This window comes from Physeter macrocephalus, unplaced genomic scaffold, assembly GCF_002837175.3.
Source record: "Physeter macrocephalus isolate SW-GA unplaced genomic scaffold, ASM283717v5 random_511, whole genome shotgun sequence".
NCBI classification, from domain to species: Eukaryota; Metazoa; Chordata; class Mammalia; order Artiodactyla; family Physeteridae; genus Physeter; species Physeter macrocephalus.
The window spans coordinates 25,280-48,524 of record NW_021145988.1 but is presented as its reverse complement, the minus strand read 5'-3'; the positions used below and the strand labels follow the sequence as shown (position 1 = coordinate 48,524).

At 56.2% G+C, this 23,245-nt stretch overlaps 1 protein-coding gene and 1 non-coding gene across 3 annotated transcripts; both read right to left on the bottom strand.

The window, feature by feature from the left end:
- Window positions 1–538: 538 nt before the first annotated feature.
- On the bottom strand, window positions 539–22,168 carry CHERP (calcium homeostasis endoplasmic reticulum protein). 2 transcript variants are annotated; one of them, XM_007104987.4, is made up of 17 exons: window positions 22,086–22,168; window positions 21,603–21,776; window positions 17,430–17,614; window positions 16,184–16,321; window positions 15,771–15,922; window positions 14,114–14,258; window positions 13,920–14,009; window positions 12,389–12,635; window positions 9,787–9,962; window positions 7,582–8,017; window positions 6,044–6,282; window positions 4,893–5,026; window positions 4,112–4,198; window positions 3,566–3,709; window positions 3,363–3,479; window positions 2,776–2,870; window positions 539–2,500 (listed from the first exon to the last, which is right to left on the bottom strand). In XM_007104987.4, exons 1-17 carry the CDS (start codon window positions 22,108–22,110, stop codon window positions 2,307–2,309), a joined length of 2,778 nt encoding a protein of 925 aa, XP_007105049.1. In that variant the 5' UTR covers window positions 22,111–22,168; the 3' UTR covers window positions 539–2,306. The 2 variants fall into 2 exon arrangements, with proteins under 2 accessions (XP_007105049.1, XP_007105050.1); XM_007104988.4 differs by having other exon boundaries at window positions 14,114–14,225.
- Window positions 19,569–19,640, bottom strand: TRNAK-UUU (transfer RNA lysine (anticodon UUU)). The gene has a single exon. It is a non-coding gene; the product is annotated as a tRNA-Lys (tRNA).
- Window positions 22,169–23,245: the final 1,077 nt, after the last annotated feature.

Here is a 23,245-nt window from a genome sequence, read left to right as displayed (position 1 = left end):
ACATTCTGGACTGGGCTGACTGCTCCCCACTGGAATCCTTTCAACTTGTTCCTCTGTTGGATGTGCATCATCAGTTGATTGGATGCAGCCTGAAGTGATCTGACTCCGTCACCTACCTGCAGCCCACATGTGGCTGCCTGCTCTCTGCTCCAGGCCCACACCCTGAGAGTGGCACCTAAGTCCTTCTCCCCAACCTGTGTCCTCTGAGGGCACCCCAGGTAGCCCTGCCCCTCACCGCGGCTCCTCTTCCCTTCCAGGCTCAGTCAGGGCTCACCCCTTGGCAGGGTACCTGCCCGGAGGCTGCCTGGGTTCCCCTCTCCTCTTCTGTTTCCATTGCCACCTGGCATCCCTTCATTTTTTGTTAGCCCCTGGGGACAGGCACCATCTCCAGGACCCAGAGCCTCAGCAGACTGAGGCAGCAGTGGTGATGGCTTCCCCGTGTGTCCTCTGCCCCACAGTACATCAGGCAACACAGGCCCACCCTGCTGACCATGGAGGAGGCCCTGGAGGAGGTGAAGAAGGAGCTGTGAACGCCGGGAGGTGAGATAGACTCATGGGTCTAAAGAGCTGGTCCCGTAAACCAGCCGTGACGCTCACACCTTAGTTCCCAGAGGACATTCAGTGGTGGGGGCAGGTGGCACCCAGGACTCACCTGAGAGGAATCCCAGCTGCAGCCTTTTCTGAGTAGTTGAGCCCTCCCGGCCCCCATTTCCTCAGTGTGCATGGCACCCGAGAGGACGTACCACAGGCCGGTAGAAATGGAACCCCAGGTGGAGCTGTCACCACTCGTGGCAGGACAGAGGATGCCAGCCTGTCTGGAGCCACATGGAGCCACGAGGAAACAGGACCAGGCTTCCACGCCGGGGACTCCCAGGAGACACCAGTGCAGAGCTTCTGACCCGACTCCACAATTCAGACAAAGTCTGCACTCAGGACGCACCTCCTCCCTCCTCAGCCTGAGTGAGCACGCTTCTGACTTAAACGCACAGAGAAAAAGGTCTTTAAAAAAAAAGTCTTTATTTGAAGGCAAAACAGTAAAATCCACAAGAAATTGTTAACACGTTTACATTTTATCCTGAATCAGACACGTTTGAACAATTCACAGCTACAGGAAATCTAGAACAAAATCAAATATTTTATTACATCAGGTGGAAAAGTTGGAGAAAATTTTGCATCTTATTGAAAAGAATTTTTCAAAAATGTTTCTGTACAAATAAATGGCACCGCACCAAGCTGCCCGCGGATGCTGAGTGCAGCCGATCCCAGGCGTTCGCTCAGCAGCTCCCGGCAGAGGCGGCTCCCTCCAGCCTCACCTCCCTTTGGGGGCGGCTTGGGGCAGGCAAAGGAAGTGACAGAGCAGGAAGCAGGGCCGGTGGTTGCTCTCCACACTCTGGATGTGAATGGGCTGTTGCACGTTGAGTGCTGGTGTGTGGGTTCCTCTCCGTGAAAAACACAAGTAGAGACACTAAGGGTACAAATTCTCCAAGGGCGTCATCATTACGTGACCTGGAGATGCCTCAGATAAGTTTCCTCAGAACCTTTTGTTTCTGCAGGGAACAGCAAATGGCTAACGTTCAAAAAAAACCAAAACCGAAAACAAACAAACAAAAACACCTCAACTTAAACAGCTTAAATAACTAAGGGCTAGTATGTCTCAGAGGAATCAGGTTTCAAATTATCTCACTGGGTATCAACCTAGATCAGTATTCTTTTTTCTAAAACTAAACCACTTGGAGTAAAAATGAAAACTCTTTTTAACTTTGCAAATCAAAAAGATTTTGTTTTTCCATTTCTAAAGAGTGAGCAGTACCGGTGCCTGGCCTGAGCCTTCTCACAACACAACTGATGGGAGAGTGGGAGGGCCGGCCCCTTGGGCTGGGCTGGCGTGTGCCCTCAGGGCCCCTCCTCCATGCACTCCCACTGGTTTTAGAGGCTCAGGCTGAGGGGAGATGTGAGACAGCCGTTCCTTCAGATGACAAGAATTCTTATCCAGGGGTCTTATGCTTCTCGCTTCACTGTCCAGGGAAATAAGCTCATTGTCGAGTTGGTTGGGCATCTCCTCGTGACTCTTGCTGCTACGTTAGAGCTGGTTTGCAGGTGGGGCCTGGGCCATCCGCGCCATCAAGCGTGGCACTCGTCACAAGGCCTGCCGAAGTCTTCCTTCTCTTCTGTCGCTCCCCACAGATGGAGACCCTGTGAGAACCGAGCTGTCCCTACCATCTTCCACTGCCAGTAAGCCAAGAAGGGTCCAATAGCCCTCGCTGCCGGTGGCCGGCCACTGGCGTGGCTCCCTGCCTGTGCCGCGCCTACTTGCACTCGTCCCTGGCCTTCATGCGGGCGATGAAGGAATAGCTCTTGTTCCTGCGGTAGTTCTCGTAGGGGTCGTCCAGGGCCACGCCCACGCCCTTGTACTGGTCCCACTTATCCCGGACGTCCCCCCCCTTGATGGGGTCCTGGATTCCTTGCTCTTTCACGCCGAGGCCGCCAGATCCACTCCAGCCTGAAGAAGAGAGGGATGAGTGGTTACGACCCACAGAGGAAGCTGAAATTGTGGTGCATTTACCCTGACATGAAGTTAAATGGAAATGCGTTTGGAGAGTCGAACAACATGCAGACATGCAGTTTATAAACGGGAAACTAAGGTAGTAAGAAAGGACGCTCAGTAAATACCCTGCAGGCTCAGAAGTTCTGGTCATGAGTTGGAACTTCCTGACTTCATCACCCCCCAACCCCGAATGCCCAGAGTGGATTGTTCTGTCTTCCCAGGAACCTTACCCATTTTCACCAGCATCTGATGTCCTTTGTTCTCTTCCCCAAGCCTGGAGTCAGGTATAGGAGGTGCTGAATTAGAACCCAGACCAGCCGAGGAACTAAAATTAAGACAGGTTACGTCTTTTAAAAAAGAGCTGATACATTTATTGGAATGAAAACTTAGAATATTACAGCGTGTAGCTTATATGAAGGGTCACCAGTGTGAGATGGACACACACACACACACACATTTCGTGTCTCTAGCCTTCTTCTTTATCCTCTTCGCCAGCAGATAAGGGGGTTCCCTAAGATGGCGGCCCCTGCCTCACACTAAGCGGCACAGGCAGGCCACACTGGACCCGTAAAACGGTTAGAAAATACAGAGCGCAGCCACTGCCTCAGGCTTTACAATGTGACTGCAGAGGTTAACAGCGAGGTGTGAGACGAGGTGCCACTGTCACTGTGCTAGTGCTCGGGGGCCCCGAGGTGCCACCTTGGCGCGGGCCACCACGAGCGCGTCTTCTAACAACACGTTTCAACATTCACAGCAAAGCATCAGAGGGTTCCAGCGCTACCAGAGGTCATTCTGACAGTTAAGACAGAAATCTTACGGCGGGGTGGGGCTCCTGGACCGCGACCGACGTCTCCTTCCCGGGGAATAGGACTTGGACCGAGAGCGAGAGCGGGTCCGGGAGCGGCTCTGTGAGGAGCGTGATCGGCTGCGGCTCCTGCGGGGCCAGGGGAGAGAGGGCAGGTCAGCGCAGCTGCTGAGGAGCCTCAGGCCTCGCATCCCGAGAGGCGGGGCCCTGCCTACCTGGATCTGGAGCGGGAGTAGGAGCGGGAGCAGGAACGAGACCTTGACCTTGAGTACGAGCCGGAAGACTTGGAGGACCTCGAGTTGGAGCGGGAGGAGGAGCGCCCTCGGCTTTTGGATCTGCTCCGAGACCTCGAGGGTCCGCTGCGGGGAGAGGCCTGGTGAGCCGGAGCCCCTCCATGGGCTGCGCCCAGCCCGCCCCAACCCCCAACTCTGAAAGACCCCCGATGTGCCCAGTCCAGGTGCAGACACGCCCTTTCACATCAGGGTTGAATACAGACTATGGCAAGCTTCTCTCTCGCACTGGTGTTTTAACTTCCGCCTTGTGGGAAACAGCTCCTGGTGGCTCACAGCACCTTTGTCGTAGGGTGCCAGACCCACGACCCAGGCAGAGGCCAGAACTGACCCCCCTCTGCCTGCGCCGGGCACGACACCACAGTGCGCCTGTCGGCAAAGGCAGGGCTTGCTCCCAGCTCACCTAGGACGAGATGCACTGCGGAGGCCTGACCTCCACACAGGCGGCGGGGTGGGCGTGTGCGCTCTTACCTGTTCCTCTTCTCCTGGCCTTTCCTCCGCCGGGCCCGCATTTTTGCTCGGAAGAACTCATAGAGGCCGTTCTGCTCCCAGCCTTCACTGTAAGACATGGGCGTCCCCTGTATGAACGCAAGCCTCCCTCCCACAGGGAACTTGTGAAAAAGTCACCAGGAATAAGCCCTACCCAACAGGCCTTCCCTCTTTAACTCAGGATGCTGAGCAAGGCCCAGCACAGAAAGCACTCGGGTGGTCATTGCCACAGGGCTGCCCTTTCTCAGAGGAGCGACCAGGCCCCAAGGCCAGGCCACCCGCTGGGAGGTAGAGAGGCTGGACTGCGCTCCCAGCGCTTCGTGGCTCCCACGCCTTTCCACACTGGGCTTTCTCCACATAGTTGAAGAGGGTCTCAGGGTTACGATAACTGGGGACGAGGAACTTTTGATTTGTAGGCAGATAGGCCCGTGGCCCCAAACAGGGCAGGAGACGATTTTAACTGAAGCGAGGAGGCCGCTGGAGGAGGAGATCCTGAGGTAAGCTCTTGTTCTGATGTCTCTAACGTGGTAAAAGCCTTTTATCGAGGGCCACTCTATGCGTGGCACACATCACGCAAGCTGGGGGAGAAATGGCCATCTCCTAACCACATTTTCTCACCTGGGCCTCACACTGCCCTGGGTGGAAGGTGTGACTGTTCGGAGTCTTTCTTGTGAAGCAAACTGGGGAAGACAGGCCAGGAGAGGGGACAGGGGCCTCCCCTCCCATCACCAGCCCCAGCGCCTGGTCTCCCGCAGCCCCGTACCTGTTCCTGGGTCTGTCGTGTGAGGGAGGGCTGTAAAAGGCCTCCACGGCCGCCAGCAGCCTCTCACTGGGTGGCATGGGGGGTGGGAGGCGGATGTCTTTAGGATCCAAAGGCTTGTACTCGTGGTCTTCCAGCTGCAGCAGAGAACACAGCCGTCACTGCTCCCTGCTGGAGCCCATCCAGGGAACTGCGGGTGCTGGGGGAGCCAGAGAGCCAGGGGCAGGACACAGTTGCCCTGCGCATCAGAGTGCCTCATCCGGCCCTTCCTGGGAAACCCCACCCTCCTGGAGGGTTTGGCCACACCAATACTTCAATTCCTAAATGGGGTGGTTGAGGGCTCCATGGAAGTCGATAGAAGCTACAGAATTCTCTCTCTACAAAAATGCAGAGAAGACATGGCCTCCAAGCTCAGGTGAAGGAAAGACCCCTGTTAATTCACAGACACGCTATGGATCCCAGACGCCCTTCCCTGCCAACCACTGCCCTGTGCCCAGGCGCCTACCCCAGGGGCCCCGCTATGTGCCCCTTTCTCTGCTCCAGCTCCTACCCCGAGGGCAGCCCCGCTGGCCCCTCTGCCTCTGACTCCCCTTGCTGCCCCAGTGTGACCTGTCTCAACTTCCAGTATGCTAGTGTCTCAGAGGGGCCAGGGAGTGGCAGTGACCAGTACAGCCAGCATGACCCTCAGAGCGCCCTGAGCCCCAGCCCTGGCTCCCTTCTGACCCCCTTCTCCTGCCTTGCTCACCTTGCTTGACTGGAGACCACCCCTTTTCTGAGAAATCCCTGTCATCAGCCCCTGGGCAAGGTGGCTTCCAAAGGCCAGGACCAAGAGGACCTGCACCTCACGCCCAGCCTAGCCCAGCCCACTCTGAGCAGCTACCGAACTTGCAGCCCCAGGAAGAAGGCTCGGAGGGAGCAGATGGGGACACAGGCCTTGCTCGCAGCCACACGTGAGCACGCAAGGCGGTGTTGCTGGCTCAGGCACATCCTCTCTGACTACTGGTCAGGCTCGCTGGGGTGCGGGAAATGAGAGGGGCAGGGGCCCTGGGAAGCAGTGTTTTGTAGCCAATCGGGAAATGGGTTCCACCTGTGAACTTTCCAGGTGGAGACCGAGCATTCAAGGCTCAGCTCGGCACTCAACTCGGCAACATTACCTTCACGAGGGGGGCCATCAGCCCGGCAGGGAGATCGAAGTAGGGCACATTGGGGACCAGACTGGGGTCGTCGTGGTTGATGTGGGGAGGGCCCTGTCGCCGCATATGAGGCGGCTGCCCGTTGAAGCCGTGGGGAGGAGGGCCGAAGTCAGGGTGCTGGGGCCCACCCCAAGGCGGGTGCTCGTTGATCCCAGGGTGAGGCATGCGGTGGCCGGGATGGTGGTGAGGGGGTCCCATCTCTGCAAAACAGAAACTTGACTCAGGCCCGCCACAAAGTCGAGAGCTGGGCAACGCCAATAGCCCGGTCGAGATCTCCAGGGTAATAAGCGCCAGTGGAAAGGGGCTCAGAGTGGGGCAAGGACGCCCACACCCACTTCCTGGGCAGCCCTGCCCAGCACCAACCCTCCGGCTGCTTCATTCACTGCTCGGGGCCACAGAGCAATGGGGGAGGAGCCGGGGCTCAGAGTGGCCTGTCCTGCACCCACAACCGCACCCGACAGACCTCATGGGTGAAAGAAGGAACCACAGGGAAATCACATAACCTTCAAACAGCCATGTTAAGAGCCAAACCGTGTCCCCTGCAAATTCACCCCCAGTACCTCAGAATGTGACTGCATTTGGGAATGGAGCCTGTAATGAGATGACTACTTTAGAGGAGGTCCTATGAGCGGGCACTGATCCAATACTGACTGATGTCTTTCTAAGAAAAGGAGATTAAGAAACAGACACACACAGAGAAGACCATGGGAAGACACAGGGAGAGGCCTCAGTAGAAACCAACCCCGCTGACACCTTGATCTCGGACCTCCAGCCTCCAGAACTAACTGCCAGAGAATTCCCTGTTGTTGGAGGCACTCAGTCCATGGTACTTTGTTACAGCAGCCCCAAGACACTCACACAAACAAGAAACCTGCTACTGGTCTCCAAGCTCAATTTACAGTCAAGAATGGATTTGAAGATAAAGACTGAAGAGTAGGAGAGTTGAAATGAAATTTTTTAGAAAACACAAGATCGAGAAAACTAAAGATTCTTCAAAAACAAAACAGAGAACACCTGACCAAAAAACAGCAAGACAAGGAGCAGGGAATGGCACAAGGGCTGCCGGGCCTGGACTCAGTGGCTCGCTCACTGCCTGTCTGCCCGCCGTGGGGACTAGGGAGTTCCTTTTCCCTTCAGAACCCCATCGTCCTTCCTCTTTTGCGAGATACAGGGCCTCACACCTCAACAGCTGGCCTGGTGCCTGACGGGTGCCCACACTAGGGTCGCCGGTCTGCCCTCCTCTCCCCACCTTCCTGAGGGACCTAGCTGGGCTCCTCTGTCACCCTATGACCCTCCGCCTGTCACCCTGGCTCAGGGCACACCAGGCCACACAGCAGGACCGCCAGCAGTGCCACCAGCCCGCTCAGAAGGCCAGTCCGTCAGGCCCCTCTTCCAGGCCCTGCCGGTGAGTGACCTGACCTTCTCAGGGATCACAGGGCAGGAGAGGGACGTGATCCCTGGCCTGAGGACGGTGCCCCCGAGGGCGACCTCGCACTCACCGGCTTGGAAGTCCCCCTGAGGGTAGTCAAAGCGGTGAGGGTAGGGCGGCCGCTCGAAGGGGTGCCGAGGGGGGAAGTCATCCTGCATGAAGCGGGGCGGGAAGCGGTTGAAGTTGTGTGGGTGTGGCGGCTGGCTGAACTGCGGGTGCTGCTGGTGGGGTGGGAAGGGCCCGCGGAAGTGTGGCGGCCGCTGCATGCGGAAGGGTGGCTCGCGCTGGCCCCCGCCCCAGGGCGGCTGCTCGTGCTGGCTGTTCCAGGGGCCCTCGAACTGGTTGTTCCAGTTGGGGTCGGGCTGACTGTTCCAGGGGGCGTCGCGCTGGCCATTCCAGCCGGGGTCCCCACGCTGCTCGCCCCACATTCCCTCGTGGCTGTTGTTCCAGGGCGGGCAGTGGGGCGGCCCGCCCTGGTGGTGTGGGTAGGGGGGCTGCTCGGGAGGCTGCAAGGCAAAGAGCAGACGTGAGACCCAGCCTGCGCTGGGCACGCGGGGCACCCAGCAGGCACCTGCCGACCTCAGTCTCCGGTGGTGGAGGCGGCCCGGCCCTGAGCCCAGCACCCCCTGGAGCTGCAGGCCTACAGCCTGGCTGGGCGCTGCCACCTTCACTCTGGCGTGTGCAGAGGATGCTGTGGTGCCTGCCCGTCCCCCAGACCCAGACTCTCAAATGCTGCACCTGCATCGGGCTGGGGAGCACCCCCCGACCCCATGCCTGACAGAAGCTGGGGGACGAACACCAGCCCACGAGCCCCTCAGTGGGACCGTGCAGGGGTGCGGCCCCACCACTCCCAGGACACAGAAGCTGAGCCGCAGGGCCCACGGCAGAGCCCGCCCTGACGACACCCCGTCCCTGCCTGTTCTCCCTTCTCTGTCACTTCTCTCCCCTACGCTGCCTTCTGGGGTCACCTGCCCTCTCACATCCTTATCTCAGAGTCTGCTGTGTTTCCAGGAAATGGCTTTCTGTAAGTTGAAGACCATAAGCTCTGGAGCTTGCCCAGCTGCTGCTTTGAAGACTTAAAGAGCCAGGACTGCAACCCAAACGCAGGGCCAGGGTGAGGCTGCCCAGAGGGCCACCTCTAGGGTCAGGGCTGGGTGGCTACGCTGATCACAAGCACAGGGAGGCCGGCCCCGGCTGCCACACCCTCAGGTTTTCAAGAGAAGCCAAGAAGCCAGATTTTCAACATGGCAACTATTTCAATATGTAAGACATCACGTGGGCAGGCCAGGCTGTGGTTTCCTATTGTGGACTGTGGGTGCACTGCTGGCCTTCAGTGAGGGAGCCCCACTGTTGTGAGCCTAACCTGCCGGTCCCCAAAAAGACTGAGCCGGGAGACACTAGGGCTATCTGTTTCCACACCAACAAAAGGGCGTTCCACACCCAACACTGCAGGGCTCACAGCAGGCACCCAGAGGCTGGAGCTGTCTTTGTGGGGATGCCCCGTCTTTTGTGATGTTAAATCTCTTGTCTGGAAGCTGAGGGTGGGCTGGGGGGACTCCCAGCCATGACCCTGCACTTGTCAGCCCAGAACTGTTTCCCTTACACCCCCTCCACACACGGTCAACCAGGGAGGGCCACGCCCACCATGCCTGGTCAAGAGGCAAGTGGACACCCAGAGCTAGACCGGATTGCTCAAACCAGGTCCAGTGGCCAGAGAGCAAGCTGCGGGGTGTTTTCCAGTCATGTTATGGATGAGAATGACCCCTGCCCTGGCCTAGAAGTTTCTGACTCCAAGGAACCTGGAGGGAGGGAAGAATGGACCAGCATCCCAGTCCCACAGAATGCTGCTAGCCTAGTATTTCTGACCTTTCCTTTCCTTACAAAAGCACCATGTTCTTTCTAGGGTGATGAGATGTTGACACTGCTGGTCAAACGAGTTAAAAAGGGAAGGAAACAAATCGCCTTGCTGTACTTCATGGTGTGAAACTTCTCAGCATTCACAGGAAAATGGGGACCTGTGTTACGGAGAAGCCCAGGTAACCAAAGCTCCCGGGGATGTAAAGGCCCAACCTTCCTCCCAGCTCAGTCCCCATACTTTGGGAAGACTGTCACCTTCTTGCCACCCCCCCAAACCCCAGGCCCTGCTGCAGAACCTCGTTGCCCAGGGAGCCGCTAAAAGCCCATCAACCTGCATAGCGGCCATCACCCACCTGCCCGCCGTCCAGTTGAACCCAAGTGTACCCCACCTGCCCCTGCAACAAGTTCTGAGAGATACCTGCTGTTGGCCCCAAGGAGCAACGGGGTGAGGCTGATCAAACCACGGGGGCTTGTTAGGTGGGATCTGGTCATGGGGCCCAGGACCCCGGGGGCCGGTGGCGGCAGGGTCCTGGACCCCTCCTGAGGCGTCGTACTCGGAAGAGCCGGGTATCTGGATGGGAGGCTTGTTGTCATCTAGAACCAGGCAAAAAAAGCACTCAGAGAAGGTGGCAGCAGGAGGCCCCAAGTGAAATGATCTTCAGCAAGCACCCAGGGCCAACCCAGGCTGGGCTTACTGCCCAATAAACCCTTGCTTCCTGACCCCCCTGAAAACTGCCATTGCCTCCGGGAAGGCAACACGAAGAGAGGCCTGACCTTGGCCAGGATACGCCCCTCTCTCCTTTGAACGCTTTACAGTAAGTATCCTACTTTTTGATCGATAAGCCATATTGATTTTACTTTGCTCAAGAATTTTTATCAATTAAAAATTTTATTTAATTTTTGGCTGCGTTGGGTCTTTGTTGCTGCGCGCAGGCCTTCTCTAGTTGCAGCGAGCGGGGGGCTGCTCTTCGTTGCGGTGTGCGGGCTTCTCATTGCGGTGGCTTCTCGTTGCGGAGCATGGGCTCTAGGCACACGGGCTTCAGTAGTTGTGGCACACGGGTTCAGTAGCTGTGGCTTGCAGGCTCTAGAGCGCAGGCTCAGTAGTTCTGGTGCATGGGCTTAGTTGCTACGCAGCACGTGGGATCTTCCCAGACCAGGGCTCGAACCCATGTGCCCTGCATTGGCAGGTGGATTCTTAACCACTGCACCACCAGGGAAGCCCCCATCATCACTTTATTAAGTACCCTTTTTGCATCTAGTTGAAAGATTTCTTCCCATCTGATCTGTTATTTTGTTAGATTTTCTGGTATTAAACCATTCTTATATATTCCTGAGACATATCCTATTTGGTCATGACATATCTTTTAAATACTTTGCTGGATTTCACCTGCTAAGACTTCACTGAGTTGGCCAAAAAATGCCTTCAGTTTTTAAGTAAAAATAAAAGACACATTTTTCATCTTCACCAAGAACTTTATTGAACAATGTATTCACCCTTTTGTTCCACTACCTCCTGCCATTTTTCAGGCAACTTCATAATTCCATCTCCCCAAAACTTTTTATCTTTTTGAGCAAAGGACTGTTCCAGGTGCCTTTTACAGTGTTCCAGGGAATTGAATATTTTTCCATTAAGAGAATTTTGTAAAGACCGAAATAAATGGAAATCCGAAGGTGCAACATCTGGTGAATACGGCGGATGAATCAGAACTTCCCAGCCAAGCTGTAACAGTTTTTGCTTGGTCATCAAAGAAGCATGCAGTCTTGCGTTATCCTGATGGAAGATCATGCATCTTTTGTTGACTAACTGGACACTTTTCGTCGAGTGCTGCTTTCATTTGGTCTAACTGGGAGTAGTACTTGTTGGAATTAATCGTTTCATTTTCTGGAAGAAGCTCATAATAGAGGACTCCCTTCCAATCCCACCATATACACAACGTCACCTTCTTTGCATGAAGACGGGCCTTTGGTGTGGTTGGTGGTGCTTCATTTCACTTGCCCCACGATCTCTTCCTTTCCACACTACTGTACAGTATCTACTTTTCATTGCCCATCACAATTTGTTTTAAAAACGGAACGTTTTCATTATGTTTAAGCAGAGAATCGCATGCGGAAATACGGTCAAGAAGGTTTTTTCACTTAAATTACATGGAACCCAAACATCAAAGCGATTAACATGACCACGCTGGTGCAAATGATTTTCAACGCTTGATTTGGATATTCTGAGTATGTTGGCTATCTCCCGTGTGGTATAACGTTGATTGTTCTCAATTAATGTCTTAATCTGATTTTTATCAACTTCAACTGGTCTACCACAATGGTGGAGCACCGTCCAGCAAGATATCTCCAGCACAAAATTTCGCAAACCACCTTTGACACGTTTTGATCAGTCACAGCGCCTTCTCTCTACACTGCACAAATCTTTTCTTGCATTTCGGTTGTGTTTTTACCTTTCTTGAAACGATAAACTGTAATATGTTGAAAATGTTGCTTTTTTTTTCTATCGTCAGTATTAAACTGGCTACACAAAGATTCACCAATTTTGATGTTTTTTTTTAAATGCACGCTGATATGACAGCTGTCACGTACAATCTAACAAAATTGTTTTGAATGAAGTTAAAGACAACTAAGTGCTATTAGAGCCATCTTATGGAAAAAAACCGAACGAACCTTTCGGCCAACCCAATATTTACTATTTCTTCATCTTTGCTCAGAAGTGACACTGGGTTACATTTTTCTTTCTCTCCCTGTCCATGTCCATCTGGTATCAGTTATCCTAGCCTCGAAAAATGACTTGGAGAGCTTTCCTCTCCATTCTCTGGGATGGTTTGTACAGGAGAACTGTCTCAGTTGTAAGGGCGTGGTTACACTTACCTGTGAAATTACCTGCCTGGTGCTTGTAAATAGATTAGAATCTGCTCCTCAGATTGGGCCTGAGACTACAGAACCAGACCTCTTCCCAGGGGAGAAGACTGCTTTCTGGAGGCTGCCTCCTGGGGGCAGGTGCTGAGGGAGCCACGTACCAGGCTGGGTGGTTGGCGGGATGGCTGGGGCAGGCGTGGGGGCGGGGGGCGGCGCAGGCGGCGGCGGCGTGGCCTTGACTTCGGCTTCCATTTGTGGCATCTGGATCTGCGGCTGCGGCTGCTGCTGCTGCTGCTGGGCCAAGCTGTTGACAAACTCCTCGTGCTGTGTCTTGAGGGTCTGGATCTGCTGCTGAAAGGCCAGCTGCACCGGCTGGACCACCGAGGAGTACTCATTGATGAGGGTTGCCTGGTGGAGAGCAGGGCAGCCGGCACTCAGGACGTGAGACTCAAGGTCCGAGACCCTCTGGAGCAGCACGGGGACAAATGCCTGGGGAGCACCCAGAAGGTTGGGGTGATGCTGCGGGCAGCAAGGCCCAGGGACCCAGGGCAAGCAGGCGATTGTCATGTAAAACAATCAACTTGAGCTTGACAACCACAAAGCATCTCAATCTAGCCGGACTTGGTGACGTTTGGTGCTGGGCAGTTTAGAATTCCCTAACAATGGGAATAAGCAAGGACAGCCGTGCCCTGGAGTGCCACGCAGACATGAAAATCCCACCAATGACAAACGTCCTAGGACATGCTCACAGGCTGTACTTCTTACTCACTGTATGGCTTTGAGCAAGTCACAACCTCCCCAGAGCCTCAACTTCCTCACCTGTAAAACTGGACAATAACGGGACCTACCTCTGAGGACTCGGGGAAAATGCAGTGAAAGGAACTAGTGTAACTCAGTAACCATGAGCTGCTACCACCAACTCAATAGGAGAAAAGCAGTGAACATCACTGTGGTATGGTGGTATGAGCCCATTTTTATTTATCAATTAAAAAAAGGGAGCAAAACTTAGAAAAAGTCTGAAATGTACTTTCCTCATTTGCTTTTCTGAGCATGAAAGCTTCTCCCCTGTAGGGAGGGTGGCAGTCAGGAGCATCACAGAGGAAACGGTCAACATACAGCTTCTCACATTCAACCAGACCTGTGCAGGAAGACGACATCTTCCGGCCTGGGAAAAGGGGGTGTGAACTGTGCCTTTTACCCAAGCAGCTGTAGATGGGGTAGCAATGCCGGCACCACAGGAGAGGTGACCAAGGAGATCCGGCCCTCCTCTCCCTGCTCTGCAACCCCGACCTGAGCAGATGCCCCCTCAGAGAGAAGCAGATGTGCACACGGGACACCACGCACAACACGATGACTGTGGCAGCCTAGACTATGCCAGGGTTTCCTCACGCTCCCATCACACCTGGAGGACCAGAGCAAATGGGCCAAAGGCACCCCTGAGAGCAGAGCCTAAACCAGGTAACCTGGTCACAAGCGCACCAGGAAAAGTCTGGTGGGCTCACCTGGGAGGGCTCACTGGCTGCTGTGGATGGGGTGGGGGTCCCGAAGCTGCTCCTCAGACTCTGCCTCCCACCACTCACCACCATTGCAGGGGCACTCCGGGAAGTCCAGTTTGGAAAATGCCACCAGGACTCTGAAGTCACCACCCTACTGGAGGTGCCCGGCCCCCTGACTTCAGGGAGCAGCACACACCTGGTACTGGCCAAGCCCCAGGGCCGGGCTCTGTAACTGCTGGATGATGGAGTCGTCAAAGTAGCCGTTCTTCTCCCAGAGCTGCAGGAGCTGGACGTTGGGGAGGAGGGAAAGGCCGTGTCAGGGGGAAAACGAGCGCCAACCCCCAGCCCCTGCTCATCTCCCCCCGCCACCCCGCCGGCTGCCCCTCGTACCCGGGCAATCTTCTGCTGCTTGTCCTCCTCCACAGCCAAGAAGCTGGTACAGTAGATGGGCACCACGACCTTCTGCAGGGCGGCCAGCAGCTCCCGGGCCTGCTTGCGCTGGCTGTGAGGGAGAGACCTTCCGCGCGTCAGGGCCCTGGGGCGGGACCCGGCCACGCGCCCGTTACCATCGCGGCTCCAGCCACAGCACCCTCTGCCTTCTTGGGACACGGGCCCCCAACCCGGCTGGGACAAGGGCTGGGCTCCCCACAAGATGGGTGGACGGCAGTGGGAGGAGGGAAAGAACACAGCCTGGGGACTTTCAGGGCAAGGCCTCTCACCCTGGTCCCCTGATCAGTAAGATAACCCTTCTCTCCCAGGGTGGCATGAGGATGGACAGACGCAGGCCTGTGAGAGCCCCAGCTGCCCACAAAGGCTGAGCTGGGGTTGCTGTGGGTACAGGGCCTTATCCATGCAGCCTGGCTCAGCACTGTCACCCTCTAGGCACGAGGAAACCTGGGCTGGGACCCCACCTTCCACGAGGCAGAGGGAGTGTGCGGGCTGCCTGAGGCCTGACAGGGTGAGGCGGCCTCTTGGGGGGGCACGCCGCATAAATGAGCGTGGAGGGCCCGCAGCTGTGCGATGAGGTGGCAGAGCCCGGGGAAGAAGGTGAGCAGCTAGAACCCCTCTCAGAGGCGAGCTCACCAGAGGGAGCTCAGAGAGAGCAGCAAGTGCCCGGGGCCAGGAAGCCAGGCTGGGGGAGGGAGGGCAGCCCAGGCAGGAGGACAGGGCGAGCCGCACTGGGCTTCCAGACAGTGAGGCTCAGGAAGCGGGTGGCTGAAGAAGTGCCAGAAACAGGGCTGTCTGCAGATCTGCCCTGAGTCAGCGGAGCGGCTGGTGGAGCAGGAGGCAGACAAGGTTCCGAACAGCTACTTATTTCCCAATGGCAGAGAAATAGGGGAAGGTGATGTAGGGAGCGCGGAGTGACACCGGAACTGCCCACATGGCACGTGAAGCGGGGAGGGGCAGGGCCCGGCTGCACGTGGGCAGAAGGGGCAAGACCTGGGTCTGAGTCTGCTGCCCTCACAGGAGCTGTCCCCCAGCCAGCCAAGTTCAAAGACAAATGTGGCAGCCAGTCTTCACAGCTACAGGCTAGCCTTACTAGCACCGTGAGCTTCCCCCTGTCTCTGGCCTAGGCATCTGGTTTCTCGACTTATCCTTTGTCAAAAGGCACCAAAGAGGCCGTGTGGAAGTAAACACCGGCCTGGCCTTAGGAGGGCTGGCGGGGGGGGGGGGCAGAGGGTTAGCCAAGGGGATCCTATGGGAAGATTCCTGAAGCAGAGTCAGGTGACTGGGGTGTGTATAGGTCAGTGAAAGGGAGCTGGCAGCTGACAGAAACACTGAAAAACACCCAGAAACTGCCCTGAGAGCAAGGAGTGAGGGGACAGCGGCCCCAGGTGGGGTGAGGGGTCTGGGGTAGGGGCTGAGGTGGTGGGGGGTACAGGTGGCTGTCCTCCCGATGGAGGGCTTGTGGCTCAGACCGACCCTCCCCCTGGGTCTTTGGAAGAGTGGTTCCCAGTCCCGGGACAGGCCAGGCTCCTGAGTGTAGAGCATCGGCCGGGAGAGGGAGAAGGAGCAGGAGGGAAGGCGGAGCTGGCAGGGCCCTCACCAGTGGTGCAGCACATCATTGATCAAGTAGATGAGGTGCAGCCTCAGCTCAAAGTGCGCCCCGTCGGCCGTGATGCGGTTCCGGAGGTGGCCCGCCATCAGCTCGCAGTGCGGTGGGGACTTGGCGTTGCTGAACATCCAGTTCTTCCCAGCCTGCAACAGCCAGGGTGGTGGATGAGTGGGGCTGGGCTTCCCCAGGCCAAAGTGTGTACAGACGCCCGGGAATGTCAGACGGCCTCTGCCTGCCTTCCACCCTTTCTTGCTGGGGGAGCCCACAGAAGTGCTCATGCGGGAAGGGGATGCGGAGACGGGGTGCCCCTAGAGCAGCCCTGGCCCAGACTGGCTGCAGGAGCTCCCACCTAGTCAGGAGCACCAGGTTCTGGGAGCACGCCCCCAGCCCCATCCCACCCTCACCGAGATGGCATCTTTGGTGCAGGTGTCGATGATGGGCTGCAACAGGTTGTCAAACTCGTTCATGTCCAGCTGGGTCTCCTCCAGGAGCTTCTGCATCTGCTGTTCCACCGCGTGGGCCACGGCTGCTGTCACCTGCTCCTAGGAGGCCAAGTGGGACCAAGACTGCGTGAGGAGGGACCTTAGCCCCAGCCCAGCCAGGCTGGCCCATCAGTGCCCTGCCCTCAACATTCACACCTGAAGCCTGAGACATGCATCTGTAAGTCACGGCTGTAACAGGCAGAGCAGGCAGAGGATAAAGCCAGACAAGATACAGAGGGAGACAATGTCTCCCCGGAGATGACAGACAGAAAGATTAAAACCCAGAGGAACAAGGAACCTCTGCACATCAATTCACCAAAAGAAGAAAGAAAAATGAGTGGCGGGTGTGAACATGGTATAAGAGGACAAATATAAACAGTCACCAGTCAAATAAAAGCAGAGCAACCTCACTAGCAACCAGGGAGTCCGAAATTAAAACATGACGCCAGACTTCTGCCCGTTAGGTTGGCAAACTGAGATATGGCTGAGACCCGGTGCTGCTGCGGGGACAGGCAGTCAGCCCAGGGCTGGCTGAAGCCAGACTGCCCAGTCTGTGACGAGCTCCGTATGGAAACTGAGGGTAAGCATTCTGGAGTGTTTTGTTTTCAGTAATACAACCGTAACTTACGTCTTGACTCCAATACTAAAACGGGCTGGTGTTTCAGATATCTTTTCATCCATCTTGTGTTTCTGGCAATTTATCCTATTATATTTGGCCAAAGTACCAGACGGTGATGGATGGGACAAAAGGGTCCTTCCCCACAACAGCTTGGGGTGACCTAACTAGCAGGAGCTGGTGCCGGTGGCACCAGAGGCCACCTGGCATTCTCTGTCACACAATTTCCAATGTGCAGTCTCACTTGTCAGCATCCACTCCAGCACAACGGGTGTGTGGGTATCAAAGCTCGTGCAGTGACCTTACTGGGATGAGAAGCAACCTCCGTGTCCAGCACCGGGGTCAAGCTAAACACAACATGGGTGGTGGCAGCACTGGAGGGATAATGACTGTAAGGCACCGAGCCCCGGGCAACGGGACATCCCCGTCCTCAGCGCTGACATCTAATAATAGTGTCAATGTACAGATACAAAGACTGAGGCACAGAGGGTGAGCTCTGGGTACCCACCTCAGGACAAGAGGGGCGGGGGAGGGGGAGGAGCCGGCCCGTACCTGTCTGAGGGCCAGCAGGTGCTGCTCCTGCTGCTGCAGGTTCCACTGGCTCTGCTGGATGAGCTCGTCCATGGATGGGGTGCCCTGGGCTGGCGGGATGGGCGCAGCGGGGGCCAGCGGGGGCTGTGGCAGCGGTGGCAGGGCCGTGGCTGCTTCCAGCTCCGGGGCCTGCTGCTTGCAGATAACTGGCAGGAGAGGAGGAGAGGTGGCCCCTGTGAGGAGGTGGCTGGGGTCCAGGTATCCCCTTGGCCGCCTCTTGGGCAGCTCTGAGTCCCGGGGGCTCCCCTCCCTATACTCACCACCCAGAAGAGGACCCCTGCCGCAGCCATGCGTGCCCTGTAGCCCCGGACCCCTTCTGCCTTCCTGCTCGTCCTCTCCTCGGAGACCTTTGGGACCGTCATCTTACCACTCGCTAGCCAACACCGTCCAGCCTTGCCCACTGTCCTTCGGCCCAGAGGTAGCCTGAGCCCACCCCCTCCACCTTCTCCACACCTCGCCTGGGCCTGAAGAAACAGCCCCTCCCCGAGGGAGTCTCTCAACCCCCAGGAACCTCGGCAGCTATTTCTAACGCCTGCTGTCCCCTAGTCTACTCTTCCCTTTCACGACAGCAAAGCCACCGGACCTCTGGATGGCGACCAGCAAACCCACACACCTGCAGCCCTTCGGCAGGAGCACGGCAGCACCCGACACATGCTGTGGCCTCCCTACACCCCACCTTTTGCCTTCCTTCCACTGACTCTATTCCTCTACATTCAAGGGTCAATCCATATTGAGGCGACGTGGGATGCCCTATCCTGCTAGCAGGAGGCTGCATTGGGCAGGTGCAGGCCCCAAACGTCGCCAGATGAGACGGGAGGGGAGGAGTTGGGGGAAGGGTCCCTGGACAAGATGGCCTCCCCCTCTGCATTTGGGCCTCGGCTGGTCTGAGCGTGACCACGCTCTGCTGGAGCCCTTCTGAGTCCCACTCTAAGGGGGCCCAGCCTTTGGACAAAGCCATAGAAAGGACGGTGGGGTGCAGGGGGTCATCCAGGGCCCACCACTGCTTAGGTCTGAGGCAGGCCTTCACCAAAGGCACCTTATGGGACCACCCCCACCCCCTGACTTGCACTCTGAATCCCACCCTCTCAGGGACGCTGCTTCAGAAAATGTGTCCTCTCGCTCTCCTTCCTTCATTTTCTCTCTTTACTGACTCTGCCCCAGCAACATCTAAACACACCCGAGTCTTCGATCTTCAAAAGCTCCCTCTTCATCCATGCCCTGCTCTCAACAATTTTACAGCCAAGATTCATCTTCAATTCTTCATCTCCCCTTTCTCTCGACCCACGGAGGTCTGGCTCCACCCACCCACCCGCAAAGCCACTGCGGTCATCCCCACTCAGCCTGATGGCCCCGTCTCAGCTCCTTGTCTCATGTGGCCGGTGTGGCCATCCCCTTGGCTCCTTTTTCCTCTATCCGACCCTCACATACTGAGATGCCCGGTCTGAGAATTAAGCCCCCTCCTCTGAGCAAGCCCCCAGGGGAACATGACATCTTCCTGTGGCTGCAGTTACAAAGTGCACTCTATGACCCCTAAATCTATCATCGCCATCCTGGATTCCTCAAGCTTTGGGTCTAATTACAGACCAAATAGCCACTGCTTTCCACAGGCACCTAAAACAGGCATGGGTTCCCTTCTCACCCTACGTTCCACCCCCTCCAAGCTCCCCTTCTGATCCGTGGCTGCCCCAGCTACGCCCACATACCCGAGCCAGAAGTGAGAAGGTTCATGCACCTTTCTCTCCCTAGCACTTCACACTAACAAGCTGCCCCACACAGTCAAGTCACCCTCCTAGATCACATGCCAATCTATCTGTGTCTTGCCATCACAGCCATGACTCTGCTGTCACCTGCATCAACCTGGGAACTGGTTTCCCTGCATCCAGTCCTGCCTCCCCTCCCCTTCTCTACTCTGCGGCTGTAGTGTCGCTGCTCAAAGTGTGGTCCTAGGGCCAGCCCCAGGTGACGCCAAGACTAGACAAGCACAGAAAAGGCGAGGGAGTGTTCTGGCACTTTTACAGCAATTTGATGTTTCATGATGCACGGTTTTTTCCCCATTTTTTTTCTTTTCTCGGCCGTGCCACATGACTTTCGGGATCTTAGTTCCCTGAGCAGGAATCGAACCTGGGCCCCGGCAGTAAAAGCGCCAAGTCCTAACCACTGGACCGCCAGGGAACTCCCATCATTGTTCACATTTTTATTGTACTTCGCCAAACTGTACTTTTCGCAACAGATCAGAAAAAAACCAAAAACAGTCCTTCACCAGGGTCTGTGAGGCGCCAACCTCAAGAGGTCCCAGGACTCAGTCTTCTCAAACCACCAGGGTGAAGGGCTGGCTACAGAGTGGCTAGCCCTGCTCCAGAACACAGTCCTGAAACGCTTCTAGAGCTTCCCCAAAGCTTCCAGAATTCCTAAGTCCTTGGTAAGCCAGCCCTCCCTGCTGTGCACCCTCACTTCTGGCCGCTCCAAGAATCCCTCCTTCTCTGGGCTTCAGGCACCCTGAGCTTTTGCCCCCTCCTCCGCAGCCCCTCCTAAGTCTCGTTCCTCCATCCCAACACTCCTGGCTCCTCAGTTTCTGTGTGTCTACCTCTGACACGGACTTCAATGGCAACGGAAATATTCTTACCTGCAGAAAGCACTTCCTGACTCCTGACCTTCCCCTGCTAGAAACACCCCAACTTCCCCCCATTATGGTACCAAGTCCCAAGCAGCCCCCGATTTCTGACTTTCAGGGTGGGAGTGGGCTCCCCTCGCAGGGGAAGCAGCTCTCACCTCATGGTCACTCGAACCCAAACACCATCCTCCCCTGCCCAGTTATGCCACCTGCATCAATATCCAACTGGCGCTTCAGTTCACAGATTCTACCCCTTAACCCCACCTGTCCCCAAGCCCAATCCCTTTACTCAACTCACCGACTCAATTCAGACTTTACTACCAAGTGCCATCCCAGCCTCCACTCACGCTCCCTCCGGCCTGTCCTCCACACAGGCCACACAAACCCGACCCACCTCTCCCTTGTTTCAACCTCCCTTGTGGCTTCCCACTGCCTACAGCAGGGGTTTTAAAGTTGACGTGCTGGGGTTAAGGAACGGTTGCTCCAGAAACACATAAACGGGTACATTTTGCCTACAATTTCAGGCAACAGATCTTCCCCACCCTCATCTCAAGCCTTAAACAGGCACCAGAAGAACCCCTGGATTAAGGAAGAAAACCCAAACTTTCCCCTGGAAACTTTCCCACTCCAGATCAACCCCCTTCCCTGTCTACACACATCTACACTCCAGCCATGCTACGCCTCTTATGATTTCTCTCCCGGCTCTCAAAACACACTGTGCTTGTTCAAGCCACCGTACCTTTGCTATGCCTTACAAAATATCGATGACCTACTACCTGCTACCTATTAGGCACAACACTGACCCAAACAAGGTCTGGTTGGCCTCAGGGAGCTTGTAGTCCAGGGAGCATTCACTTTTCAATGTCCACCTACTTGGCAATCTGAAACACAAGGTTATCTAGAAGCTAGTGATTTGCTACTGAACAATACAGATGTGAACTCAGGGACTATTTATCTGGTGACTATTTATCTGTTATTCAAAGACCAGCTAGGATAACTGACCTCATCTTAAATTCTCTTAATTTCAAGTGGGAACCTTGAAGCCCAAACCAGTGAACATAAACACCTGCAAAGAACTAAAGCTCACAGGACAATTAGTTTTGATCTGGACTGCAACAATGTGAAATGCACAAAAACCTTGCTGGACCCATAGAGAGCCCGCAAAGGGGGCTGGACGGTACCTGCCAGGAGGGTCCCACCCAGTCCGGCTTCTATCACCTCCTCCCTGGAAAACACTGAAGCAGTCACTCTACTCGCTGATCTCAGTCATCATGTTTGCAAAACAACAGAAATCCCTGATCCGGAGCCCAGAAGGAGAATCGATAACCTCGCTCTCCATGACACTCGGACCCTGCAGCCGCAGGGCTCTGGGAACAGCCGAAGGAATCGTGAAGGCCGAACTAACCCATTTTCACAGAGAAATAGCATGCGACCCAAAAGAAGGCGTTTTGTGGCAGAGCCCGAAATGGAACCAGAGAAAGGATTCGCTCGAGGGGGCGGCCTGAGAGCTGGAGAGGACTCACGCTGCTGCTGCTCTAGAGCCAACTTGCACTTGTAGTAACTGTAGAACTCGCCTCCGAACAGAAACGAGAATTTCGGGTTGTCCTTCTGCTTCTCCATCGTCATCTTTTCAAACTCGGGCCCGTTCCGAGCCACGAACTGGGCCAGCTTGTCGATGACATTTCGGAGTTCCTGGTCTGGAAGACGGAGAAAAGGCCACGCGGGGCGTCAGCGAGGACCGCCCAAATCCGGGGGCCCTGGCTTCCTATCCCGCGTCCGCGGGGCCGGGGTCCCTAGAGGTGGGCCCAGGAGAAGCCGCCCTTGTACGGGTCCCGATAGGGGCCAGAAGCGCTCCGGGAATGCGGGGACCCGCGGGAGAGGCCGCAGGCGAACTCGGGAGGCCGAGCCCCGCCCCCTCCTAGGCCCGGGAACCTCGGAAGGCGGGGCGGGTCAACAGGGGATTCCGGGGAGAGATAAACGACACCCGAGCCCGGGCTGGGCCTCACCATCGGGCGGCAGCGGCATCTCCATGGCTCCGGCCGCGGGGAACGTCCTCCGGCGCCTCACGATCGCCCACCAGGGCCGTCTGCGGAAGCCGGCCGGAAGTGGCGCGAGGGAGCCTTTTACGGCTGGGCTCGCGGGCTGCTTCCGCCCGCCACTTACGGCCGTCGCCGGGAAACCCCGGAAGTGAGGGCACAAGGCGGGCGGGAAGAAGCCGCGCGAGGCCGGGTGCGCAGGAGGGGCTAGCGAAGTGCACGCGCAAGGGCTTTCCCGCGCATGTGCGGAGTGGGTTCTTGTCGCGCGACGCCCAGGATCTGCTGGAACTGAGCGGGCTGCCGTTAGCCGCGACCGGGGCGTTTTCTCAGCTCAGCGTTGCAACCCGAAGGTTTGGCCGGCTGCGTTCTCCGCGGGACTAGGGGGCCTGGGGTGTTCCTGTCCTGGTCAGGGCCTGTTTCCTCCTCGCGGGGCGACGGTAAGGAAAATACGAGGTGAGGTGCGTCTGGGCTCCTGGGCCGCGACGCCCGTCATATGCTCCCGGGCCCGCCCGGAGGTAGAAGCAGAACTGGGAGGCTACGGGCTTGGCGGGGATGGAACTGAGCTTATTGAGGTTCAAAAGAGACTCCCGCTCGGTTTCTTTCCCTCGATCTAACACTTGGATAAGGAAGACTTTAGGGCGAGCGGACCCCACCCTCACCCCCGCCGGCCTCAGACTGAGTGCGCCTCTTTAGGGCTCGCGTGGCTTCTGTGCAGTCGTTCAAGCAGCGGGGAAGGAGTGAGCGCCCAGGACCTGCGGGTGCTGGGCCTTCTACACTGCGCGTCCAGAGAGCAGGGCGCCATCCTGCAAGATGCATTTACGTTGCATCCAAAACGATGATGGTAAAGTTAACGCATGCTAATTGTGGGGAAAATTAACAAGCAGCAGCAAACATTAGGGAAATGTAGACTGTGGACTTGCCACGTAATGTGACTCTCGCCGTTAACATTAACACTTTAGATGGCTATAGCTCTCTATTTTATGTAAATGTATATCTGTGTGTTTTAGATACATTTCTTTTGTGTTGCTACGTAACTTCTGACGCTTATGGATTGTCTTCTGTACGCCAGATATTGCCTTAGACCAGAAGCTGGCAAACTTTCTATAAAGGGCCAGATAGCAAATATTTTA

Bases quoted from the DNA above. Each gene is read 5' to 3' on its own strand.
- CHERP (XM_007104987.4), bottom strand. From the start codon at position 22,110: ATGGAGATGCCGCTGCCGCCCGATG. The intron at 8,018-9,786 runs GTATCTCTCAGA...TTTGCCTTGCAG, and splicing joins CTCCTTGGGGCCAACAGCAG to CCTCCCGAGCAGCCCCCCTA. The intron at 2,501-2,775 runs GTAAGGTTCCTG...TCTCTTCTTCAG, and splicing joins TCAGATGCTGGTGAAAATGG to GCTGGAGTGGATCTGGCGGC.